A 22,044-nucleotide genomic window follows, 5' to 3' on the forward strand; every position below is an offset into this window, starting at 1 on the left:
AACTGATGTGATTTATTTGATAACTTGTAAAAAATGTAGCATGCAATATGTTTGACAAACACTTCAACAAGTTTCGAAGAGAATGAATAACCATCGCTTTCATATAATTTTTTTAAAATATAAATATCCTCAGTTTTCCTCTAATATTTCAACACACTTTAACACCAATAATCACTCTCTGTTCGATTTATCTTTCATGCCAATAGATATTGTGCATGGTGACGTGAATAGACTCATAAAAGAAACTTATCTGATTCATAAGGTACTAGGTAGATAATTTGTATTGTAATGGCCTTAATGCCAATACACTATATAAAACTGTATATATTTTTAAAAAAATTGATATCCTTTATGACAGTATAAATATATGTATGACTGTTTGTCTCTATTTTATTTTGTTATTTTACTGAAGGAATAGTGGTAGGAATACGCATCTCTCTCTGTTTGTCTCTATTTTATTGTATTATTTTACTGAATGAGTAGTAAGTAGTAGGAATACGGATCAATTCGTTGTTTATGACAGTAAAGACCGATTTCATTCCGATTGTGATATGTTTTCCTTCTACCGCCTTATTGTTCCACGTGAACGAAAGTAGTCCAGAATGTAGTTCTTAATGGCGACGAATTACATCCGAGTTAGGGTGGCGATCTATAGTTTTGTATTTTGCGTTGGGGAATTTCAAAGAGAAAGAATTTCCCTGGATTTCCTCACTGGTTATACTGGCTACTTAATATAGACCTAGTGTATATTAGGTATTTTTCAATGGACCTTTAATTCCCTTTATTTCGGTGTATAATTGATGGGTGTAATATGGGTTATAGAGTATAAAACTTGGCCTTACTTCAGATGTGCATCTTTCAAAAACTGCTAGCTCCGCTTGGTCATTTTCACTTTCTGGACTTCAGAGGTAAATTGTGAAAAAAAAAGAAAAAAGAGCCGATAATTTTTTTTTAAAATTACATTTTATATATGTAGTAATTCATCCATTGCACTTTCAGAGGCTGGTATTGTCTAGTTGGGCAAAATTCATTTTCCCTATTTTAATAGGTGCTAAAGATAGTGTACTTTAGACTGATTGAGGCTGATTTATTTACATACGGGAGCAGTTATTTACTTACCAGTGTGGTTAGATCATGTACAATTTCCATAAGTACAGTATTCAAAGAAAGGTCAGCCACATTACATCAAAGTAGCATAGAGGTATGCCATCATTCTCTCCACTTTGCATGTTTCAAATGCAAACCACTTCACCTTACATACGTCACTCTCTCAAAAGTACATAGTAGTCGGTGAGCGCCCCCAAAGGCAGAGGATGCGTAGATTGTTTCGAGCTACGAATAGATGAATAATTGGTTGAGGTATATTTCGTTTTCATTATTGCTTTTATGAAGAGAGTCCGGTTGCATAAAATGATAAAAACAAACAATGCATTTGTTACATATTTATTGGATATGTAAACACAATTTTAGGTTATTTTGCGAAATCAGGACATATTATTTCTCAATTATCTTTTCCGAAACCCAATTTTGGAGAGAGGAAAAAGAAGACAAAAGCTCTATTCTGAGTCATTTAAAGGTAAAATTACATCAATGAAGTTATTTCCAATCGTCTTCGATACAAGGAAGAGAAACCGCAGTCTGGTGGATAAATCGTGAGCTTGTATGGGTTTAAAGTACAGATAAAAGTCCGAAAAATAAAAAGGTGTGCGATTAATTATCAAGGTGCAAAGTTCGCAGGTGTTGACGATATCACAATCAGTCGCAGTTAAAACTATAATATATTTTGGACTGAAATTTCAAGGATAGTTGCTGGTAAGACGATGCATATGGCAGATTTATATACATGTGTACCGTTATTGGTAGAAAATTAATATTGACCATTTATATTAACAATTAACTCAGCTAAACTGATATGATATCCTGGGGGTGGGGGTGGTGGGCATTCGCGATTAAGAGGGGCAAAGATTAGCGTTTCATTCATAATTATTTGTCAACATTTTCCTTCAGTTCCTCCACTTGTTTTACATCAAAAATGTATTTAAATGCGGGTTTTTCCCCTGTAAGTAAAAGACCATGCTTCATTTGTATAGTTGTATTACTTATAATTACATGAAAACTTTTGCCATACTTCTTTCTGACATAATTAGTAAATAGTGTCATTATATTCACTCTATGCACACTTTTGAAGGCCAGCATATAGCATTCAAAGAATAGTAATAATAATATTCAGAAATTCCGCCATATGACATCACAACTTAGCATGTGCAGAACTCTGATTGGCAGATCCACTATGGCAGTGAAGGAATGAGAAGAACTCATACTATACAAATGTATTAAAAACAAAACACATGCTTGCTATATGGAAAAGTTACTTGGTTGTTGTTATGGTAGGGTTTAACGCCATTTTCAGCACAAGAAAGGCTATCAACGGTGGAGGAAGAACCCGGAAAACCCCAGAAAGAACCACCGATCCACAAGAAGCTACTGGCAAGCTTTCTCACATACTCACGAGACTCGAACCCACGCAGACAGAGGTGAGATTGCAGTGATCGTTAATGGTGAGCGCTTTATACCACTCTGCCACTCGGGCCCTGAAAATTAAATGGCACTTATAAAGGATTAACTAATCTGTATAAACAAGATGGATATGATTTGTCCTATTTGTTGTGTTTTGTTATTGTTACGTATTATTCTCACATTGGTGATATATTCTTTGGCTCTTTTGGCATTTAGTTCAAAACCATTGTTTATTACAAATTGGATTGCTATTATTTATTAAAAAACATCTTGAGCAGTATTATTAAAGAATGATGAAATTGATGAATAGAGACTGTTGATGTCGTTCTGATATATGGATTGTATGCTATACTGTTCTTCCCAAATTTTCTTTGAGCTTACCAGTGTCATTTTTTCATTAAATCATCTTTTATATTTTTATGCTATTCCAGTTTTTGTGCTAATGTATTATTGTCAACAGGTCAAATTTGGTTAGTTTTGTGGTAAACAATAAAACTAGTAATTAACTATGCATGACAAACTGTAAAAAGTTGGTCAAGTTTATGTATGCAGAAATGATTTCTAGAAACAACTGAATAGTCAGAAAGTTATAAAAATAACACCCACATTGTCACAACATCTTTCAGTTAATATACTGAGATCTGTCTGTCAGTAATTTGACAGTGGTATTAATTTCTTGATTTAGTGTTTATTTGTTTCTTAGGCAAAATTTACTTGTCAAGAATTTTCATGGTATTATTTAAAAACTTAACATGATCAGCAGCAAATAATTTATTTCCCAAGAATACAAAGGGAAAATATAAAAAAGGGAACTTATAGTATTGCAGATTAAATTCCAAATAATTCTAGTATTACAGAAACAAGTCTTAATGATTAATGTCCTGAATAAACTTTAGTGGAAATCCAAATTAATTCTAATGGTGGAAGTGTACATGTGCTGTTGTGGTACGTGTGGTGAACTGGTGGTGATGTGACAGTAGTCTTTTGTTGGATCACAATAATTTATTCCAAGAATATATCCTTATTTGAAATTTCACTATAAATCAAAGTATGTATTTCCAAGAATGTTATTCTATGAAGAGCACTTTGCATTTCAGGGGAATACAAAATTTCTACCTGACAAGTAAAAGAATAAGGAATCTACTGCAGGTATGATACAACATTTCTGCTTGACAAGTTAAAAATAAGAAACCAACTGTAGGTCTGATACAACATTTCTACCTGACAAGTGGAACAGTAAGAAACCTACTGTAGGTCTGATACAACATTTCTATCTGAAAAGTAAAACAGTAAGGAACCTACTGTATTTCTAATAAAACATTTCTATCTGACAAGTAGAACAGTAAGGAACCTACTGTATTACCTATACAACATTTCTATCTGACAAGTAAAACAAGAAGGAACCTACCGTATGTCTGATACAACATTTCTACTTTGTCCCCTTCTGATGGTATTGTATAGGGGCATTAATAAAAATATTTTCAGGCTTTTACTGTAATTATGAAAGGCTGTCAATAATATCATTATCAAATGAAAACAACAAAAATGTTACCAATGAGTCACAGACTGATGATATTGAATGATCAATTATTACTCTTTGTTGTAGTAAATATGGATTTTGAGGCCACCATACATGGTACTTGTTTTGTAAAATGGGTTTTCAGGCCAATATACTTGATATTTTGTAAAATGGGTTTTGAGGCCACCATACATGGTACATGTATTCTGTAAAAATGAGTTTTGAGGCCACCATAAATAGTATTTTGTAAAATGGGTTTTGAGGCTGCCATACATATTTTGTAAAATGGGTTTTGAGGTCACCATGCATGATATTTTGTAAAATGGGCTTTGAGGTCATCGTACATGGTATTTTGTAAAATGAGTTTTGAGGCCACCATACATTTTATTTTGTCATGTGGAGTTTGAGGCCACCATACATGGTATTTTGTAAAATGGCTTTTTGAGGCCACCATACATGGTATTTTGCTGTCATGAAGCAGCTCTGTTTGTACTAGAGCCAGTGAATCTTCGGTGAATGAGTGGAGGTAGGAGGAGTATAGGTTTAAGAAGGCCTCTGGTGGTCATGGTAGCATAACATTAGGTGGGCAACTGCAATCAGGACACTAATTGGAGATATGAGGGGTTTATTGTTATGACATTAAGCAAGTTTAGATGGAAGGTTAATAATCAGGTTGCCATCCATTTAGTACGAATGCAAAAATCCGGCAAAGCTTGACCCCCTCACCCATACACAAGCATACTTTTTTACAACCCCCCCCACCTGCATATGTATGGTTGAGCACTGCAACAGCTAAAATCTTGAGCCAGCGGCAGTCAGCAGTGAGACCAGATTGAAGGATGTGTAATCTATGGGGCAGGCCGCCAGACTCACTGCTGAGCTGCGTAATAGCTAGCAATCAGGGGTACAAAGGCATACAAGTGACACATCCCCCAAAGTCATACTTTTCCCAGTAGCTGGCTTATTTGAAGGCCAGTGTAGACAAATTATTTCACAGCCCCCTCCCTCACCCCATTTCCTATGCATATGTAAATTATCAGTAGACCTCCCCCCATATGCAAGCTTATGCATTTGGGTTAAACCCCCCTCCCCCTCCATGTGTATGTACTAAATGGACTGTCCCGCAGGTGCTCTCGTTGCTTAAAGTCAGACAACCAGTGCTGGTAGTTGATGCTGTATGTGATATATCTCTGGATAGGATTTGTGTTATGCCTGTTTAATTTATACTTGTTAGTTTTTTTTGCTCCATTATTCTAAGTTATAATTGTATTTTGTACTTGACCTTGTCCAAAATCAAGTTCATGTTGTACCTAACCAAGAACATTTATTTTTGTAAACAAAGAATACATGGTTTATATTTTCTCTATGAGTGTGGGTTAAATATTAGGATCATTATTAATAGAAATAAACATTTATTTGGGCCTGGGTCATAGTTATTGGAATTCCCTCATAAAAATACTTAGCCTGCCTTTTATTATAATATTAGTAACAGATCTTGACTAATTACAACTTAGTCCAGTGCTGTTCAACCTGCGCCGATTTTAAATGGCCCGCCAGAGGTCGAGCAGCTATATAGTTGTTGCTTTTCAGTTTTCTGCTGTGGCCCTCGGTTTCAAGAAAAACATTTTTTAGTAGCCCAAGGTGTCAAAAAGGTTGGACAGCACTGACGACTTAGTCTGTTCTAGAAATGAACTCTTCTCCTTCATCCTGGTTAAAACTTGCAAATTTGAGAAGTTTTGTGAATACAGGACCAGATAATAATAATAATAATAACTTTATTTAAAGAGGGTGACAATTATTTACATGGAACTATTCATCCTTGTGACCCTCTATTATATGCATATTTACATTCAGAGTACATGTATATAGTCACACACACACACATACACCATGGATAATTATCTGTGTTTATATATGGACATAAGAAACAGAAAATTTAACATACACCCACACACAAAAGCATTGATAATAAGCTATATTTTTGTATGGACATAATAAACAGAAAATTTAAATGAACATGTTCCTACTAGGTATACTGTGTATATACAGTACATAAGTAGTGAGACAACAATGTGGAAAATTAGTGAATTTATACTTTAAGTTTTCTAGTCAATGTTTTTTTAGCCTGAACTACTGAACTACTCTTGAAACTAAAATGGTGCATTTAACAATTACAGTCATGATTTTTCGAATTATTATTACTTTAGTAATAAAAAAGTCATAAATGTCTGAATAAGATTTTTAAATTACAACAGTCTTCATGGTAAAATTTATTTTAAAAAGTTAAACAATATGGAGAAAATTAATAAAACAATAAAAGGAAATTTGTTGTGAATTGAAGTGACTGAATAATGTTTGATTTATGTGATTAATTGATTGATAGATAATAATCTTATGCAAGGTATTTGTTAGATTAGACTTATACCACTACATGAAATAGGAATTGACAAAGTTTGAATTGCGTTGTTTTTATCTTCTGGGAATAAAATTGAGACTATTCTCACACAGCTTTGTATGATTGATGGCTTCCATCATGTCACCAGCTTTTTGGGACCCCAGTCAGTGTATATGTACATATTATGGTAGATCAACAAGTTGTTCTCTGCCTCATTTATAATAATATAATAATAATAATAATAATAGTAATAATAATAATAATAATAATAATAGTATTAATAATAATAATTATAATAATAATGACTTTATTCAAAGAGGGTGACACAGTTAATAGAATGAATCCTTCTTGTGGCCCTATACTATATGCATATATTTACAAACATTATATATAGTTACACACAATAAGAAAAAACCATTGATTATAAGCTACATTTATAAATGGACATAATAAACTGAACATTTTGTAAGAAAATGCTCCAGCTAGGTACATTGTGTATATAATGTACAAAAAACAGTGAGAAAACAAAATAGAAGATTACAGAGTATTTATTCTTTAAACTGTAGTGTACTTGTCAAATCAAGCAAGTTCCACTTTTCATACATTGGGTTTTTTTTACAATTAAATGTATTCTTATTTTTACTTTCTCTAAAAATTTTCATAAAGAATTATTTATTTTGGTTTTGAAATGGAAAGCTGGTTAATTGACAGTGACATAAATTGGAAGTAATGGCATGGGAGTCATGCCTAACATGAAATAATTCCTTGAGATGGAGCCATATTTTTTTAAAGATTGAGCATAAGACTAGTCTTTTTTTAAATTACTGTTGTTATGACTCTATGGTCTCTAACTAAGCACATAAAAAGCAAAACCAAGAAGTTTAGTAAAATTCAACAATTTTTTTATTTCCCTAGACTGCAAAGTAAAAATGGAAGACAGACTTAAATTATTCTGAATTTTATCCCAGATAATTGTAAAGGTTCTGTCACGAGTCCAAAAGTATATCGTTCTGAATAAATTCCAAGTCTTGAATGTGCTGATGTACTGATAACTTTGAATGAACTGATGAACCAACAATCTTGATGTATCACAATAACATAATCAAGAATGTCCTTGAATGATTTCACAATAATCCAACAGTGATGTTCTAGTCCAGAATGTAAAAGGACACTTTGTAATTCCAATAAATTATTTAAATATATAATTCTTCTCAAATTATATCTGAACACAACTAAAATTAATTCCAAAATTACTGATATTAAAATAGTAATGAAGGATCTTGTTGATCTAACCGATGTAAGTTTTCTGAAAAACTCAATCATCTTATTGGAAAATTACCCCGAACTGTGAACAGATTCATTTCTAGAACCTACACAGGTCATAATCAAGGCAACGTCTTGAACCCAGACCCAAATAAACGTCTATTTATAACTTACACAACAAACAAGCAAGTATGCATAAAAGCTCTATCCTCAATCATGGACAAATGTCAAGCACACAAAATAAATAAAATATGCATATCACTATTAACATTTTAATATTGTTCATTGCATTTAGGATGTTTTCAACATTATAAAGGATGTGTTATCTCTCTCTCTCTCTCATATATATATATATATATATATATATATATATATATATATATATATAATTTGTATTAACTTTTTTGATTAATGATTGTAATGGTATTTTTTAAACACATAGCTTCAAGATGGTACGTTGTTATTTTAAATGGAGTAAATATGTTAGTAGGTTGTACATTTAATTGGAATAAATATGTTATTTTGGCCTTTTGACCTTGGACGATGTAGAGGAAATCTTAGTCATAAATTTGATTGGATTTGAGTTCAGATCATGGGTGTCCACCTAGGAAAACCAGGTGATTTAATTCCTGATTGGTTAGCTGCTGAAGGACATGTCCTTGTTGACAGAATGATCTAGAAATGAATATTTGACCCTGATTCTTGTTCTGAAATTTGCATCTTGGTTTTTCGTGCAAGGCATATTTACCTGATAATTAGTTATTCCTATCTTAAAATCAGTCTTAGTGGAGTCATTTAATTATGTTCAGTTATTATTTGAGAGGATTTATTTACTTCAATTATTCATGGAACTTTACATAGTGCTTATAAATGTCAGGCCTATGTAACTATTATTGAATTAATTTTAATTCATTTAAAGAAATTTTGGATTATATCATTGTGATACATCAATACTATGAGCACATCAAACTGTGCCTGACTACTGCCACATCAGCACAGTAGATTGGACTTCATTTGGAACGACACTGGAACTCATTCTAAATACATGATACTTTTGGACATGTGATGGAACTTTTAGGCTATTTAGAATTTCATTCACCATACTGTAATTTCTCTTTTGAATTTTTCACTTTGTATTCTTGGGAAATAAATTATTGTTGAATTTTAAAAAACCCTGTTGGTTTTTGCTCTTTTCAGTTTCTTAGTTTATGACCATAGAGTCATCACATATGAGTCTGCAAGCTCTTTCTTGCAAGTGGAATAATTTGCAAGTAATCCTGTCAGATATATTTCCCCCACAAACATAACAGTAGTCTAGGTATGGTTGTATAAAACTTTTGCAATATGTTAACCTTTATTTAGTTAATGTCTGGTCTCATAGCCACAGAAATGAATTGACTTTATGATATATGACTTGACTTTATGACATGACTGGAATATGTTCATTTAATTTCAGATTGTTGCCAACCATCATCCCATGGATTTTGCAATGGGTAACCATTGGTGGAAAAAGTTTTATTCAACTTAAGATTCAAGTTATTACTTTCTTGTTTTTCTGTCTTTTGTTGGTTAGAAATCATTAGTAATTGTCTGTGTTTACTTTCATGCTATTTTCCCATACACCTGGAATCTGTTCTAAATAAGACTGTGTGAAGGGAGACCTCTAGGTCTGACTTTGACCATCTGAACCTGATAGCGTGGTGTCAGCTGCATGTAGGTCTGTAACTGGTTCTTTTTTTTAATAGAAAAACTGCCATTTGGGGCCTCAGATGGCTGAGTGGTCTAAAGGACTCACCTTTACTAATGATAATCATTGCCATGTCACCAGAAGTTTATATCTAGAATTAATATTGTTATTAGCTACAGCCATTTTAGTTAATGAATAACAATATATACCTTTGTGTGCAAATTAAACCATGATTCCTTAGCTTTTAACCTTATCAAAAGGTCTTCATCAGAGGTTGACATATGGACTGGAGTCACATCATCAACTTAATATTGATCCTGTGACAAATTCCAAGATATTACAAAAAAAATCTTCTGAAATCATGGAACTAATGTTATCCACAATCCCTTTAACACCATCTATTCAGTCTTGGTACATTCCAGAGAATAAGAAATACTTGGTCATCTATAAATTCCATTGTAATAATTGTGAGAAAGACTACATTGGGTAGACTGCTAGAGGCCTTGAAACAAGAGTTTAAAAACACTTATACACCAACAGAGAATCTCAGACAGTGGATGGTGAATATTGCAAAGAATCAAGGCATATTATTTCTTGTGATAAAACTGGAGTACTTGTTAGAGAGAATAATACCCTAAGCAGAGAAATAAGGGAAGATATTGAAATCATGAAGGGGGAGCAAGTGTTGAACTGTGATTCTGGATTGGAACTTCCACCTTTGTACACAAGAAATTTGTCAGACATCATTCCTCTGATGAAGGCATTGTGATTAGGTTGAAAGCTAAAGTGAACTGATTAAGTTTGCTGCAGTTTTCTGGTTAAGAAATTTCTTAGTTCATTGTGATTTTACAATGAGTTCCGTAAGTCTGGAAGTCATACTTAGAAATAATTCATTGAATGTACTTCCTATCCTCATCAGTAATCTGGCCTTCTTGGCTGAGTTTTGGATTTTGCTTGACCTTTTGGAACATTTAATTGCACCTGGCTTGTTAAAAACTTTTCACATATAATTCTTATTACATTTGTTTTCCAGAGCTGACAGATAGTAATTTTTTGTTTGCCCCATTTTGATCATTTTGGTTACTTAATTTCTCCATGTTTCAGTGATTTGAAATAATCACATAATTTTATAGAGTGTAGAATGTCTGGTTAAAAGTCTTGTTTTTATACTCATTGTGTTTTCAGAGGTTTGTTTAGGGCATAAATTTACCTCCCCCCCCCATAGTATGTTGACTAAGAGATACCACATGTGACAGGAGCTGTCTTGAAATTTTAGAGGCTGTTACAACTCTTGGTATTAAAATATGTAAGAGAAGGAAGTGAGACCAGCAATTTAAGTAAAATCAACAAACAATATAATTGTCTAACAATACAAAGTGAAAGTTTAAGAGAAACTTAACAGTGTTGTGATTTAAATCAATTTAATCCTAAATGTACTGTCACATGTTGTAAAATATAGAATTTTCCAATTGTATTCCAAAAGACTTGAATGTCCTAATATAACACAGTGATGCAATGCAGAATGTCTTTGAATTAGTTAAGAAAATCCAAAGTAGTGTGTATACTGTAAAAATCAATGAGCACTTTAGTAATTCAAATGAATATTTTAAATAAATAATTCCTCTTGCAATATATATATGATGTCAACAACACAACTGCAGACACTGGATTTCCAAAGACTGATTTAGAACAGGAATGAATTATTTGTTTATGAAATCCCTATTTATACATATTTTCACTTGACCTACATCACGATAGAATGTGAAGATTTCCAATGGAAGAACCTAGCCTAACTGTCAACAACACTGACCTTGAACTCTTGCTACATAACCAGTCATGGACAAAATTTAGCTATGTAAAATCATTCTGTTTACAATTTACAATCATGTACAAAAGTTAAAAGCACGTTGTCAATTAAATACACATAATTTAAAAAAAATGAATATTCCATTAAAAAATTCAGCTCTACTCATCAAAAATTATTCATAGTTTAATATTTTGTATACTCAAATATTTGTTTTGGCATTAGGGTTATAAAATAAAATATTCTCTATAAGTTTGAGGCTACTTGAGCTTATAATATGGTTCCACATCTGCTGTGTGTCATTACATTTTGCATGATCCATTATCTGTTCACATTCATTATTTACAGCTGCTCTTAAACTTTACTTGAGGAATCTGCACATGATTTATAGGGAGCATTCTGGCATCAGGGACTTTTACATTTGTTCAGACGTTGCCATTCATCATCCAATATGAGAACCATGCGCTCTTTTTGGGCAGTATGAGAAAAATACTGTGTTTTTTAGTGCATAATAACCTGAGTTATGAAATCAACACTCCTGGGATCTTAATGCCCTGTCTGTTTTTTTTTTTAGGAGATTTGTTGATGTAAATGTAGCAATTATAGCAATATTAGCCCACAGGTTCATTTTCTGTTGGGATTGGAATGGTCAGTAATGAATTACAGGACAGTAAGATATGCTTTTGTGCTGAAGCATTCATGTGACATAAGTTAGTGCAGTCTAATCTTGTGATAGAAGAATGGGTTTATTAAGCAATAAATCACAGTCTTATTCTGTGTTTCAGGCATGTATAAGATTGGGAAATCTAAAATGCAAGTCAACATGTATTGTGCAGTTCTTATCCTACTCATTGTTGTCAGCTGGGTGCAGTCACAGAACACAACTTCATCCCTTTATGCTGTTTCTACTTCTAATGCAGTCACAACAAAGCAAAGTAGTAGTGCAAGCGCTACAGTTAGCAGTAATTACCCAAGTACCACAACTAATCTTAAAAAAAACCCAAGTACCACAGCTACAGTTAGTACTGAAAACAAAAATATTCCAAAGAACAACACATCTTACAATAATACAGAAGATCAAAATATTGCAAGTACTACAACTACTGCTGCAAGTAGTATCCAAAAACCCATCACTGTTAGTACAACACCTACAAGTAGTCCAAACACCACAGTTGCTAATCCCAAGAGTACTCCCAGCCTCACCACCACTGTTACAATTAGTACAACACCTACAAGTAGTCCAAACACCACAGTTGCTAATCCCAAGAGTACTCACAGCCTCACCACCACTGTTACAACTAGCACAACACCTACAAGTAGTCCAAAGACCACAGTTGCTAATCCCAAGAGTACTCCCAGCCTCACCACCACTGTTACAACTAGTACAACACCTACAAGTAGTCCAAACACCACAGTTGCTAATCCCAAGAGTACTCCCAGCCTCACCACCACTGTTACAACTAGTACAACACATACAAGTAGTCCAAACACAACAGTTGCTAATCCCAAGAGTACTCCCAGCCTCACCAACACTGTTACAACTAGTACAACACCTACAAGTAGTCCAAACACAACAGTTGCTAATCCCAAGAGTACTCCCAGCCTCAACACCACTGTTACAACTAGTACAACACCTACAAGTAGTCCAAACACCACAGTTGCTAATCCCAGTGGTACTACCAGCCTCACCACCACTGTTACAACTAGTAACACACTTACAAGTAGTCCAGAGACCACAGTTGCTAATCCCAATAGTATTACCAGCCTCACCACCACTGTTACAACTAGTAAAACACCTACAAGTAGCACAAAGACCAATATCACTGCCATCCTCACCACTGCTGTTAAAACTAGTACAGTACCTACAATTAATCCAAATACCACAGTTGCTACTTCCAGTAGTACTACCAGCCTCACCACCACTGTTACAACTAGTACAACACAAACACATAGCACAAAGGCCACAATTACTGCTTTAACAGGTACTACCAACCCCACCACCACTCTTGCAACTAGTACAACACCTACAAGAAACTCAAATACCACAGCTACTACAACTGGAACGACACATAAAATTGGCCTAAGTACCACAGGTACAACTACCAATGGTAATCCCAAACCGACCACTAAGCCAATGACCAGCAGTAGGACACAGTCACCTGGCACAACAAAAACAACTACCACTGCCACATCAACTGCCAGGGTGACAGCTTTGGGGAAAATTTACATCAGTGAGGTGATGGTGGGCAGAGATGATGTCCAACCAAAGGTGGAGTTATTTGTTACAGGTAAATCTATGTGATTGTTCCTACCGGTAGTATGAGGAAAGCTGTCTTAATATGACTGATACCTCTTGAAGCTCTCTAAAAGTAATCAATGACATGTGAATTCTGTCAGACATTTTTCTTTTCAAATTCATAACTTGATATGCCATTGTAATTATTGTCAGATCATGAAAATTCATATGTTTGAAAGTCAGAATTCCTCCCTCTGATACAGGTTCTTCTCCATTGCAAAAATTGTATACTGGTTAATATTCATATATATAAAAGGTAAGATTCATTTATCTGATACAAGATTTCTTTTCAGTCATGCAAAATTTATCATCAACACTCATGTATATGAAGTTAAAATTCAACTATCTGATAACAAGTCCTTTTTCTGTCACAAAATTTATCAACAATAACAGATCTTTACAATGTATATGTTTGTAAACTAGCATTTAATAATATACACAATCATACTAGTAACATACATCATGGTTGACTTAAAAATACTATAATGCCACTATTTTTTCATAGGGTATCCATTTATGTGGATTTTATCATTGCTGTAAAACTAAATTTAAAGAAGCAACAAAGTGTTATCCTTCTGTACAGTAATTATGATCCCTTTCCCAATCATGTGATTCTTCTATACTAACAGTGGGATCCCATTACCGATCAATATTGTGATCCTTCTGTACAAACAATAAGACCCATTTCCCAATCATTGTCACTGATCTCTCTGTACAGACAATAGGACCTCATTCCCAGTCAGTGTGATCCATCTGTATAGACTATATGACCTCATTCCCAATCACTGTGATCCTTCTGTACAAACTACTAATGACCTTATTCCCAGTCAGCCTTATCTTTCTGTACATAGGACCCATTCCCAATCACAGTGATCCTTCTGTACAAACTACTAATGACCTTATTCCCAATCAGCCTTATCTTTCTGTACATAGGACCCATTCCCAATCACTGTGATCCTTCTGTACAAACTACTAATGACCTTATTCCCAATCAGCCTTATCTTTCTGTACATAGAACCCATTCCCAGTCAGTGTGATCCTTCTGTATAGACTATATGACCTCATTCCCAATCACTGCGATCCTTCTGTACAAACTACTAATGACCTTATTCACAATCAGCCTTATCTTTCTGTACATAGGACCCATTCCCAATCAGTATGATCTTTTTGTAACAATAGGATTGCTTTCTTAATTACTAAGGTCTATTTCAGTGTGATCCCTTTCTCAGTGTGATCTTTCTGTTCACATAATAGGACCTCATTCCCAATCAGTGTGATTCTTCTGTACAAACTAAATGGCTGCTTTCCCAATCCATGAATTAAAGCACCAGTGAAAGTGTAATTTCTTTCAAACCACAGAAATCAGTCCCCACAAAAGTTTGAGTGTACAGTTTTAAATCAGTACTTTGAGGAATTACCAGATCAAAATATTTTTGTTTTACTGTATTTTGAGGTTGAAAATCAAAGCTATACAAGTAACAGGAAATAAGCTAAAAGTGAAAGATATCAATAGGTACAGGTAAGTGATAGGCCATGATGATAGACAGGGACCATGTCATGCGATAGATTCCAGATGGTCAGTTTATACATGGACTTGGTTTAGATCATTGCACTTAAATAACTTCTCAGTATCAGTGATATAGATTTGACTTTCTGTCTAGTTATTATATAAGTAGTTGTACCTATACAGAGCATCAGCTGTTTATTGATATTCACCCACTGATTGCAGTAAGGGTGTATTTGATTTGGTTCCATCTGTCTGTACTGAACAGCTTGTTAGAACAAGTGCACAAAAGCCACTCAGTCTAAACAAATGTTTATATGCCTACCATAAGGTGAAGTGCATTACATGTGTATTGTCTGTGCATCAGTTCCAATTTGATTTCTGCATAATAACTCAGATTTCTCCAAATCTATGATTATGACCTTGTGGATAGCTTGCCCATGGGCTGAGGAAGAAGCCTGTCAAATTCTGTATCAAAGTTTAATACTACTGTGACTGAAAGAAGAAAAATTGTATCTGTTACAGCAATATTAGTTATATTTCACAGACCAAACTTTGTAGATGGTTTGCAATAAACATAAGGTGATGGAGTCAAGTTGTCATTGTGACTGAAAGAAAAAAGATAGCATCTTCACAAAAATTTAAGTTCTCAACGATGTACTTTCACCAAGTAGAGTCAAAAGGTCATTGTCACTGTTACTGAAAAAAGAAACATTTTGGTTACATAATTTTAGTTATAGACTATGTACCTTTACAGGAAACTTCTGTTCCAGAGTTAGTTCCTTGAATTTTAATGATTGCTTGTACATAGGGTAAGAAAGAAACTAATAGATGTTGGGTGTAATGGTCATAGTTGAAGTCAAATGAGAAAATAATGGTTTTTGAACAGTAAATTTGGTTGAAGATGACATAACTTGACCAATGTAAAATATGTTCCACTTGTACTTACACAGGGGACTGTTAAAAATGGTCAGCAGTATCATACATTTCATGGTTTTCTTGTTAAAGTAAATATTGTTAGCACAGTTAAATAAAAGGTCACATGATGTATAGATAGATGACATGATCAAATTGTTTTGTTTCAAGCTTTTAAATTTTTGGGTCTGCAGTAGGGGCTCAAATGTTTTAGAAATACAAATTTAGAATTTTATCATTTGTGATTACAGCTGAAGCTAATATCAGCCACTATACCCTGGCTGTTTTTGATGATACCCAGAACATCGTGCAGTCATATCAGCTGAACCATCAACTGCTACATGATGGGTTTCTGACTGTTTCCCTGAACAATACAATGGTGAGTCCATGCATTCTGTGAGTACATCAGTCTCATTATAGCTGAGAATCTTAGTAGGGTAACCAAATTAAATTACAAGTTAATGATTTAAACTTTATTTTAGCTAAAATTACAGCAGTCAGAATTGTCAGCCTTAGAGTTTAAGCCTGAGTTGTTTTTTATTGGGGGGGGGGTCGGGTCTGTAAAGCTTTTGAGAAAATTGGGTGGAGCAGTCTTGTCTCACCTGCATTAGTAAATGGCTAATGCTATCTACAGGGGAATTACCCCACTATGAAAAGTTAGCTGGGGTCCGAAACTGTCAACTGAACTGTAGTATAGTGAGGATTATAAATAAATGTATTAACTCATTAACCCCTGACACCACGTTTACATGGCAGGAGGTAGTAGCCTACTGCTGAGCTCTGTAGTGTCACAGTCATGTATGATACACTAAAGTGGGTGGTATTATAGAAAGGTGGACAGATGTAGCTCTACAATGATACCAAATAATCTGGAGGTTTTAGTTGCACTACAAAATACAGAGGGAAAAACCTATTTTTTGGACCCATTTTTTTCCACCCAAAATTCACTCGTGGTCGGAATTTGATTTTGTGTCCGGATTTGGAGTTTTTGGCCTCAGATCTAAGGCAGACTAGACTGAACTGCACACAGACAGGTGAACCTTTGCAAAAAGTAGGGCCTTTGGATAAAGAGTGGTCTCGATCCAAAAATGATGGGTCCGTTAAGCAAAAATAAAAAAAAGAACTCCAACTTTTACCCTTCTGCTCATGCGCGAGCAAAATAAGCAATGGAAAACAATGTTTTTAACACAACTAGGTATTAGGTTAATGGAAAATTGCTTGGAAGTCAATGTATATGGATGTATTCAGAAACAGCCCCCAAAATGTGTTTCCTACTCGCATTTCAGACGAAAACTACAAAAACCTCCAGGTTTAATGAGTTAATGTATGTTTGAGTTTTGGGGGGGATGAAAGTTAAATAAAATGCCAACCAAATAGTAATAATTCTACTACCTGCCAATTTATATAATAGTCAGGGTTAGGATAACCTTATATTCAGTATAAAATAATCATTACTGTGGATGAAAACGAATTATACATAAGCGAATTATTTTTGTCTTTTTGTTGACATGGAACATGTTTGGAGTAGTGTTAGTGAACAAGGGATCTCTAATACAGAACATTAGGAGCCATGATGTGAGCATGTTGTATCTAAACTCATGTTTATCTGCAGCTGTATAATTTTCTGTTTGCATTGGTGACAGTCCTGTGTACATTAGGATTTTGCATTTAAGTTTTTTGTGAAATTGTTCTCAAGTCATGTACATCAGTGTGAGATTCAGTTATTGTTCTCAGATACTGCAAATGTCTCAGCAATATACTAACACTCAAACTCAATCTCTACCTCAAACTATAAAGTCTAACAATCTCTTGTTCATACAGGTCTTGTTGTTCAGATCCAACAAGGAAAGCATTTATTTATACTCCTAGTAGAAAATGTTTATCCCAAATAAAAGTATTTTTGATTTTCAGCTGGGTTTTAAAACAAACAGTATTGGGATAGCCTTGTATGATACCAGCCTATGGATTAACAAGACACTCGACAACACAGCTGGACTGGTAGATGCATTAGTGATTGGGACTTCCTTCCAGAACACATCAGCTAGATTAATTCAAATCCTCACTCCAGGGTGCCTGCCCATTGTGTTGCAGCTAAAGTTAGTACAGGAAACCATAACTGTTTTTTTTAATAGAATAACGTGTTTGAGAAATTGTGTTAGATTAACTTAAGTTTAGTTAAAAGAGTTGTACCCTCTGAAGATAAAGTATTATTATTATTATATTATAGTGCTAATGAGCAAATCATATATATATATATATGTCCTAAATTTGTTGAATTTGATGAATTTATGTAATCCAAAATAAAAAGATGATGCTTTCTACCATAAATATGGTAATCTTTAGTGAATATTGAAGGAGCCCTGAGTGGCCTAGTGGACTAAAGCTCTGTCCTTGTAGATATGAGCCTCAGGCTCACCTAATGTGGGTATGTGAGAAATCTTATCAGTAGCTTCCTGAAGATTGGTGGTTCCTACTGGGCTTTTCCTGAGTTCTTCCCCCCTCCAGTTGTACTGTCAACCATGTATACCTATTCCATGTTGAAAAATGGCATTAAAGCCATGCAAGACAGAAACAAAAACAACTGAATATAGGAAAACCTTTATATGACTTCTAAACTGCTGAACAGATATTGACCATATTTAACAAAAAAGCATCCTGGAATAAAGACCTTTCAATTTTTTTATAAAATGATGCCAACCCACCATCAAATATGGCTACCATTACTAAAGATTTAAAATAAAAACAACCTTCAAATGACTTCTTCAGATGTTTTGCACAGAATTTGACAAAAATCTTCCTGGCATGGACACCTTTGAGACTTTACAGAACAATGCAGATCCACCACGAAACATGGTCACCACTGCTAAAAACAGAAGATCATTACTGACTTCTTCTCAAAAACTGCTAATAAGAATTTGACCAAATTTGACAACATGCATCCTGGGATGGAAACATCTCTGATTTGTGCAAATGATGCTAAGCAATCCTCAAAATATGGCTGCTGTCACAAAACAAGAAAAGCCTTTAATGATTCATTCTTCGACACTATTGCATGGAATTTGATGAATCAGCCCTGAAGACTTTCAGATTTATTTAAATGATACTGATTTGTTGTCAGATATGGCCATTGTAACTCAAAATAATTAAACATTTAAAAGACATCTTAAAAAAAACACTTCATTGACCAGATTTGACTGTCCTGACATAGAAATACACTTTTACACAACTTAATTTACACAACAAAAAAAAACTGTTGTACGTCATTTCACCAACTTTGGTACCGAGCATCTTGACATAGGAGCCTTTCAAAATTGGACAAATGAATATGATTGGCTGTTTAATATGCATAAAGATAGAAAAATTAGAGAAAATTTGTGCCAGTTGTTTTGATAACATACACAATCTACAACATTGGAAAAAATTAAGCAGAAACTATTGTACTTACCCAGATCTTCTGGCCAGCTGCACTGGCATTTTACTATTAGGCCACTGTTTCTCAAGGTGATTACATTTTTGTCTTGTAGCTGAATGCAGTGCATGATAGAATCTTCTGAACAGAACTAGTCTCAGAGTTTTTGACAGATGACTTTAAAACTTGGCACATATTTTGGTCATTATCAGAAGATGCACATATTAACAAATCACTATGCTCCAGCAATTGTCATTGGCATTATTGTTTGTCATGACTTGGAGCTTGATGTATTACATTATGGAATATTGTGAATGCTACTAGTCCATCACTTTCAATGGATCACCTTGAAACATTGTACATTGTCACAAATCAATCTGCTGTCGCAGTTAATTGTTAGAGTTATTGCCCTTTTTCTCCTGCAGCAGAGTGCAGTGTAACATACAATCTTGTGAATACAACAGGTCTTGCAGTTTCTAGCAGACCTGGTCTTTCTTAATGAATGAAATCCCCACATACTAATTAGGTGATTTTGAATCTGAATGGCAGAGCTTCTTACCACACTGGAAGGAGTATTTCAGATCTAATTTTGATCAGACTTGAAATATGGGATTATACCATCAAGGTCTTGGTTGGGTTCAGTAAGGAGCAAGATGCATGAATATTAATGAGGTAGTCTTGCATCTAATTGGCTGATCTTGCTACAGCTCTGGGGGTCAGTTTGCCTATTTAAGCACGGGACGTAACATATGATTTTATCTATTGAGAATCACAGCTTTTGTGTTGTAACAATATTTCTCCTCTTTGGAAATCCCCAAAATTTAAATTTAGAATACAGGATACACGAAGTTCAGTACATATTATCTAAATTAGCAATATAATACCCCATAGGGATTACATTGAAAAATCAGTAATTTTAAGCTGAAGAAAATATACAAAGTTTTAAAAAATATTTTTTAAACATTTGAAGTAAACTTATATTTTATATACAGTATAATGGTTGGATGGAATTATGTTTTATTCTCAAAGACCAGGCATATATTGTCTGTGGATTTTGAATGTACAACATTGCCCCAAAAAACAAAAGTCAATAAATAGGTGAAATTGGCATTGCTATAATTAGCATTGTCTAGTTGGTCCTAAATGAAAAGGGTGCCACTTGTAAATCCAATATTGCTGCTACAGTGGCCATCTTGAAAATGTTGTTATTGCAACTCCATGTGAATGGATGGTCATATCAACACAGGGTTCTTTACTAAATGACTTCTTATGAAGTATATCTGTTTATGAATGAAAATGTTTTTGCACAGACATCGAATATGGGCACCACAGTGACCGTCTTGGAAATCTAGTTATCACTACTTCTGAATGAATGGTCATATCAGCACAGGGTTTTTAGTGAAGGATTTCTTATGATGTGTAGTTGGCAATAAATGAAAATGGTGCCAATCCGACTTCCAATGTGGCCACCATCTTGAAAAACTTAATACCGGTATCAATTATTCTCCTTGATGTTTGGTCCTCTCAATAATTATTTTCATGCAAGACTTCTTATGATGTCTAATTAGTCCTGAATGGAAATTATATGAATCTGATATCCGATACAGCCACCATGGCAGCAGTCTTGAAAATCTTGTTATCATTGCTTCTTCAAAACGGAAAGTTGTATCATCATGTGGTTTCCACCAAAAATATTTCTTATGAAGCCTTGTTGATTCTAAATGAAGAAAGATGGTTTTGGCACTCCATAAATTAAAAGATAAAATGGTCTTGTCTTGAATTCCTGGATAATCTTTCCTGCCAGTAGAGCATCAGTCCTAAATGAGTTGATTCTTGTTGATTCCTAAAGAAAATTATATCTAATATGTCCACTGCAGCAGCAAATTTGAAAATTATTTCTCCTCCAAAATGGAAAGTCATATCATCATGGGGTTTCCACTTAAAGATTTCTTATGATGCCTTGTTGGTCCAAAATGAAAAAAGATGCCATGTGGAAATTATTGTTCATTATCACACACACACACGCACATGCACACATTGAATAAACATGCTTTACCAAAGTGCCTGAAATGACCTGAATGCAAAACTTAATTGATATGAGATGGAAGGACAGTAACACTATGCTTCTATCTCTGTCATGTAGTGTATCTCTTTAAATTTCATGATCAGAAAAGAACACTTTCCATCCACTTTACATAGTTCTTACGTTATCCTGAATTGCTTTTAATTGTGACCATGTGTTGGACTCTAGAGTCTAGCAATAATTTGTAGATGCAGACATTGCTTCTTAAAGTAGTTCATTAGATTGTTGGAAGGTGGCACAAGTTTCATCATCTTTGCATTCATTAGATACTGGATAGTATGGTTGTTCAAACTGCCCAAAAGATCTTGCTGCATTTTCTGAGCACTGAAAATGACTATCTGCATTCCAGTAAGGAAGTGTCAAACATTAAATGGTCACGATGATCATGGTCATCATGTCATAACCTGCCTTTCCTGATGATAGCTGCATTTGAACATCAAACTTCCAAATTGTTTGTAAACCATTCTAACAGCTAAAATAATCAGGCTTTGCTTTTTCATGATTACATGTATGGAGTAAAATGTGACTTTTAAGAAACTTTGCCACAGATCACATACTACTAAAAAATCTGTTATAAAGATGACTTCAGCAGTTTCAGGCGAGCCAATGAAGTGTAATAGATGTTGTCTCTTCAACATACATTTCAGACTTG

General features: G+C 34.2%; 1 protein-coding gene across 12 annotated transcripts in view; it reads left to right on the plus strand.

Moving 5' to 3' along the window:
* The first annotated feature begins 1,303 nt into the window (after positions 1 to 1,303).
* The window catches only part of LOC149804782 (uncharacterized), a 41,845-nt gene continuing 21,104 nt past the window's right edge, over positions 1,304 to 22,044 (plus strand). For 4 of the 12 annotated variants that reach the window (XM_089944483.1, XM_089944498.1, XM_089944535.1 and 1 more), the window contains exons 1-6: positions 1,322 to 1,359; positions 3,615 to 3,666; positions 9,151 to 9,187; positions 11,971 to 13,473; positions 16,152 to 16,279; positions 17,812 to 17,996. In XM_089944483.1, the coding sequence (XP_089800609.1) occupies positions 1,343 to 1,359; positions 3,615 to 3,666; positions 9,151 to 9,187; positions 11,971 to 13,473; positions 16,152 to 16,279; positions 17,812 to 17,996 (1,922 nt within the window). In that variant the 5' untranslated portion in view covers positions 1,322 to 1,342. Of the gene's footprint in view, positions 1,360 to 1,706; positions 1,813 to 3,614; positions 3,667 to 9,150; positions 9,230 to 11,970; positions 13,474 to 16,151; positions 16,280 to 17,811; positions 17,997 to 22,044 lie in introns of those variants that run through there. The other 8 variants (XM_089944492.1, XM_089944528.1, XM_089944509.1 and 5 more) reach the window with 8 other exon arrangements.

The sequence above is a fragment of the Sinohyriopsis cumingii genome, chromosome 2, assembly GCF_028554795.1.
Source record: "Sinohyriopsis cumingii isolate HCF-2022 chromosome 2, ASM2855479v2, whole genome shotgun sequence".
NCBI classification, from domain to species: domain Eukaryota; kingdom Metazoa; phylum Mollusca; class Bivalvia; order Unionida; family Unionidae; genus Sinohyriopsis; species Sinohyriopsis cumingii.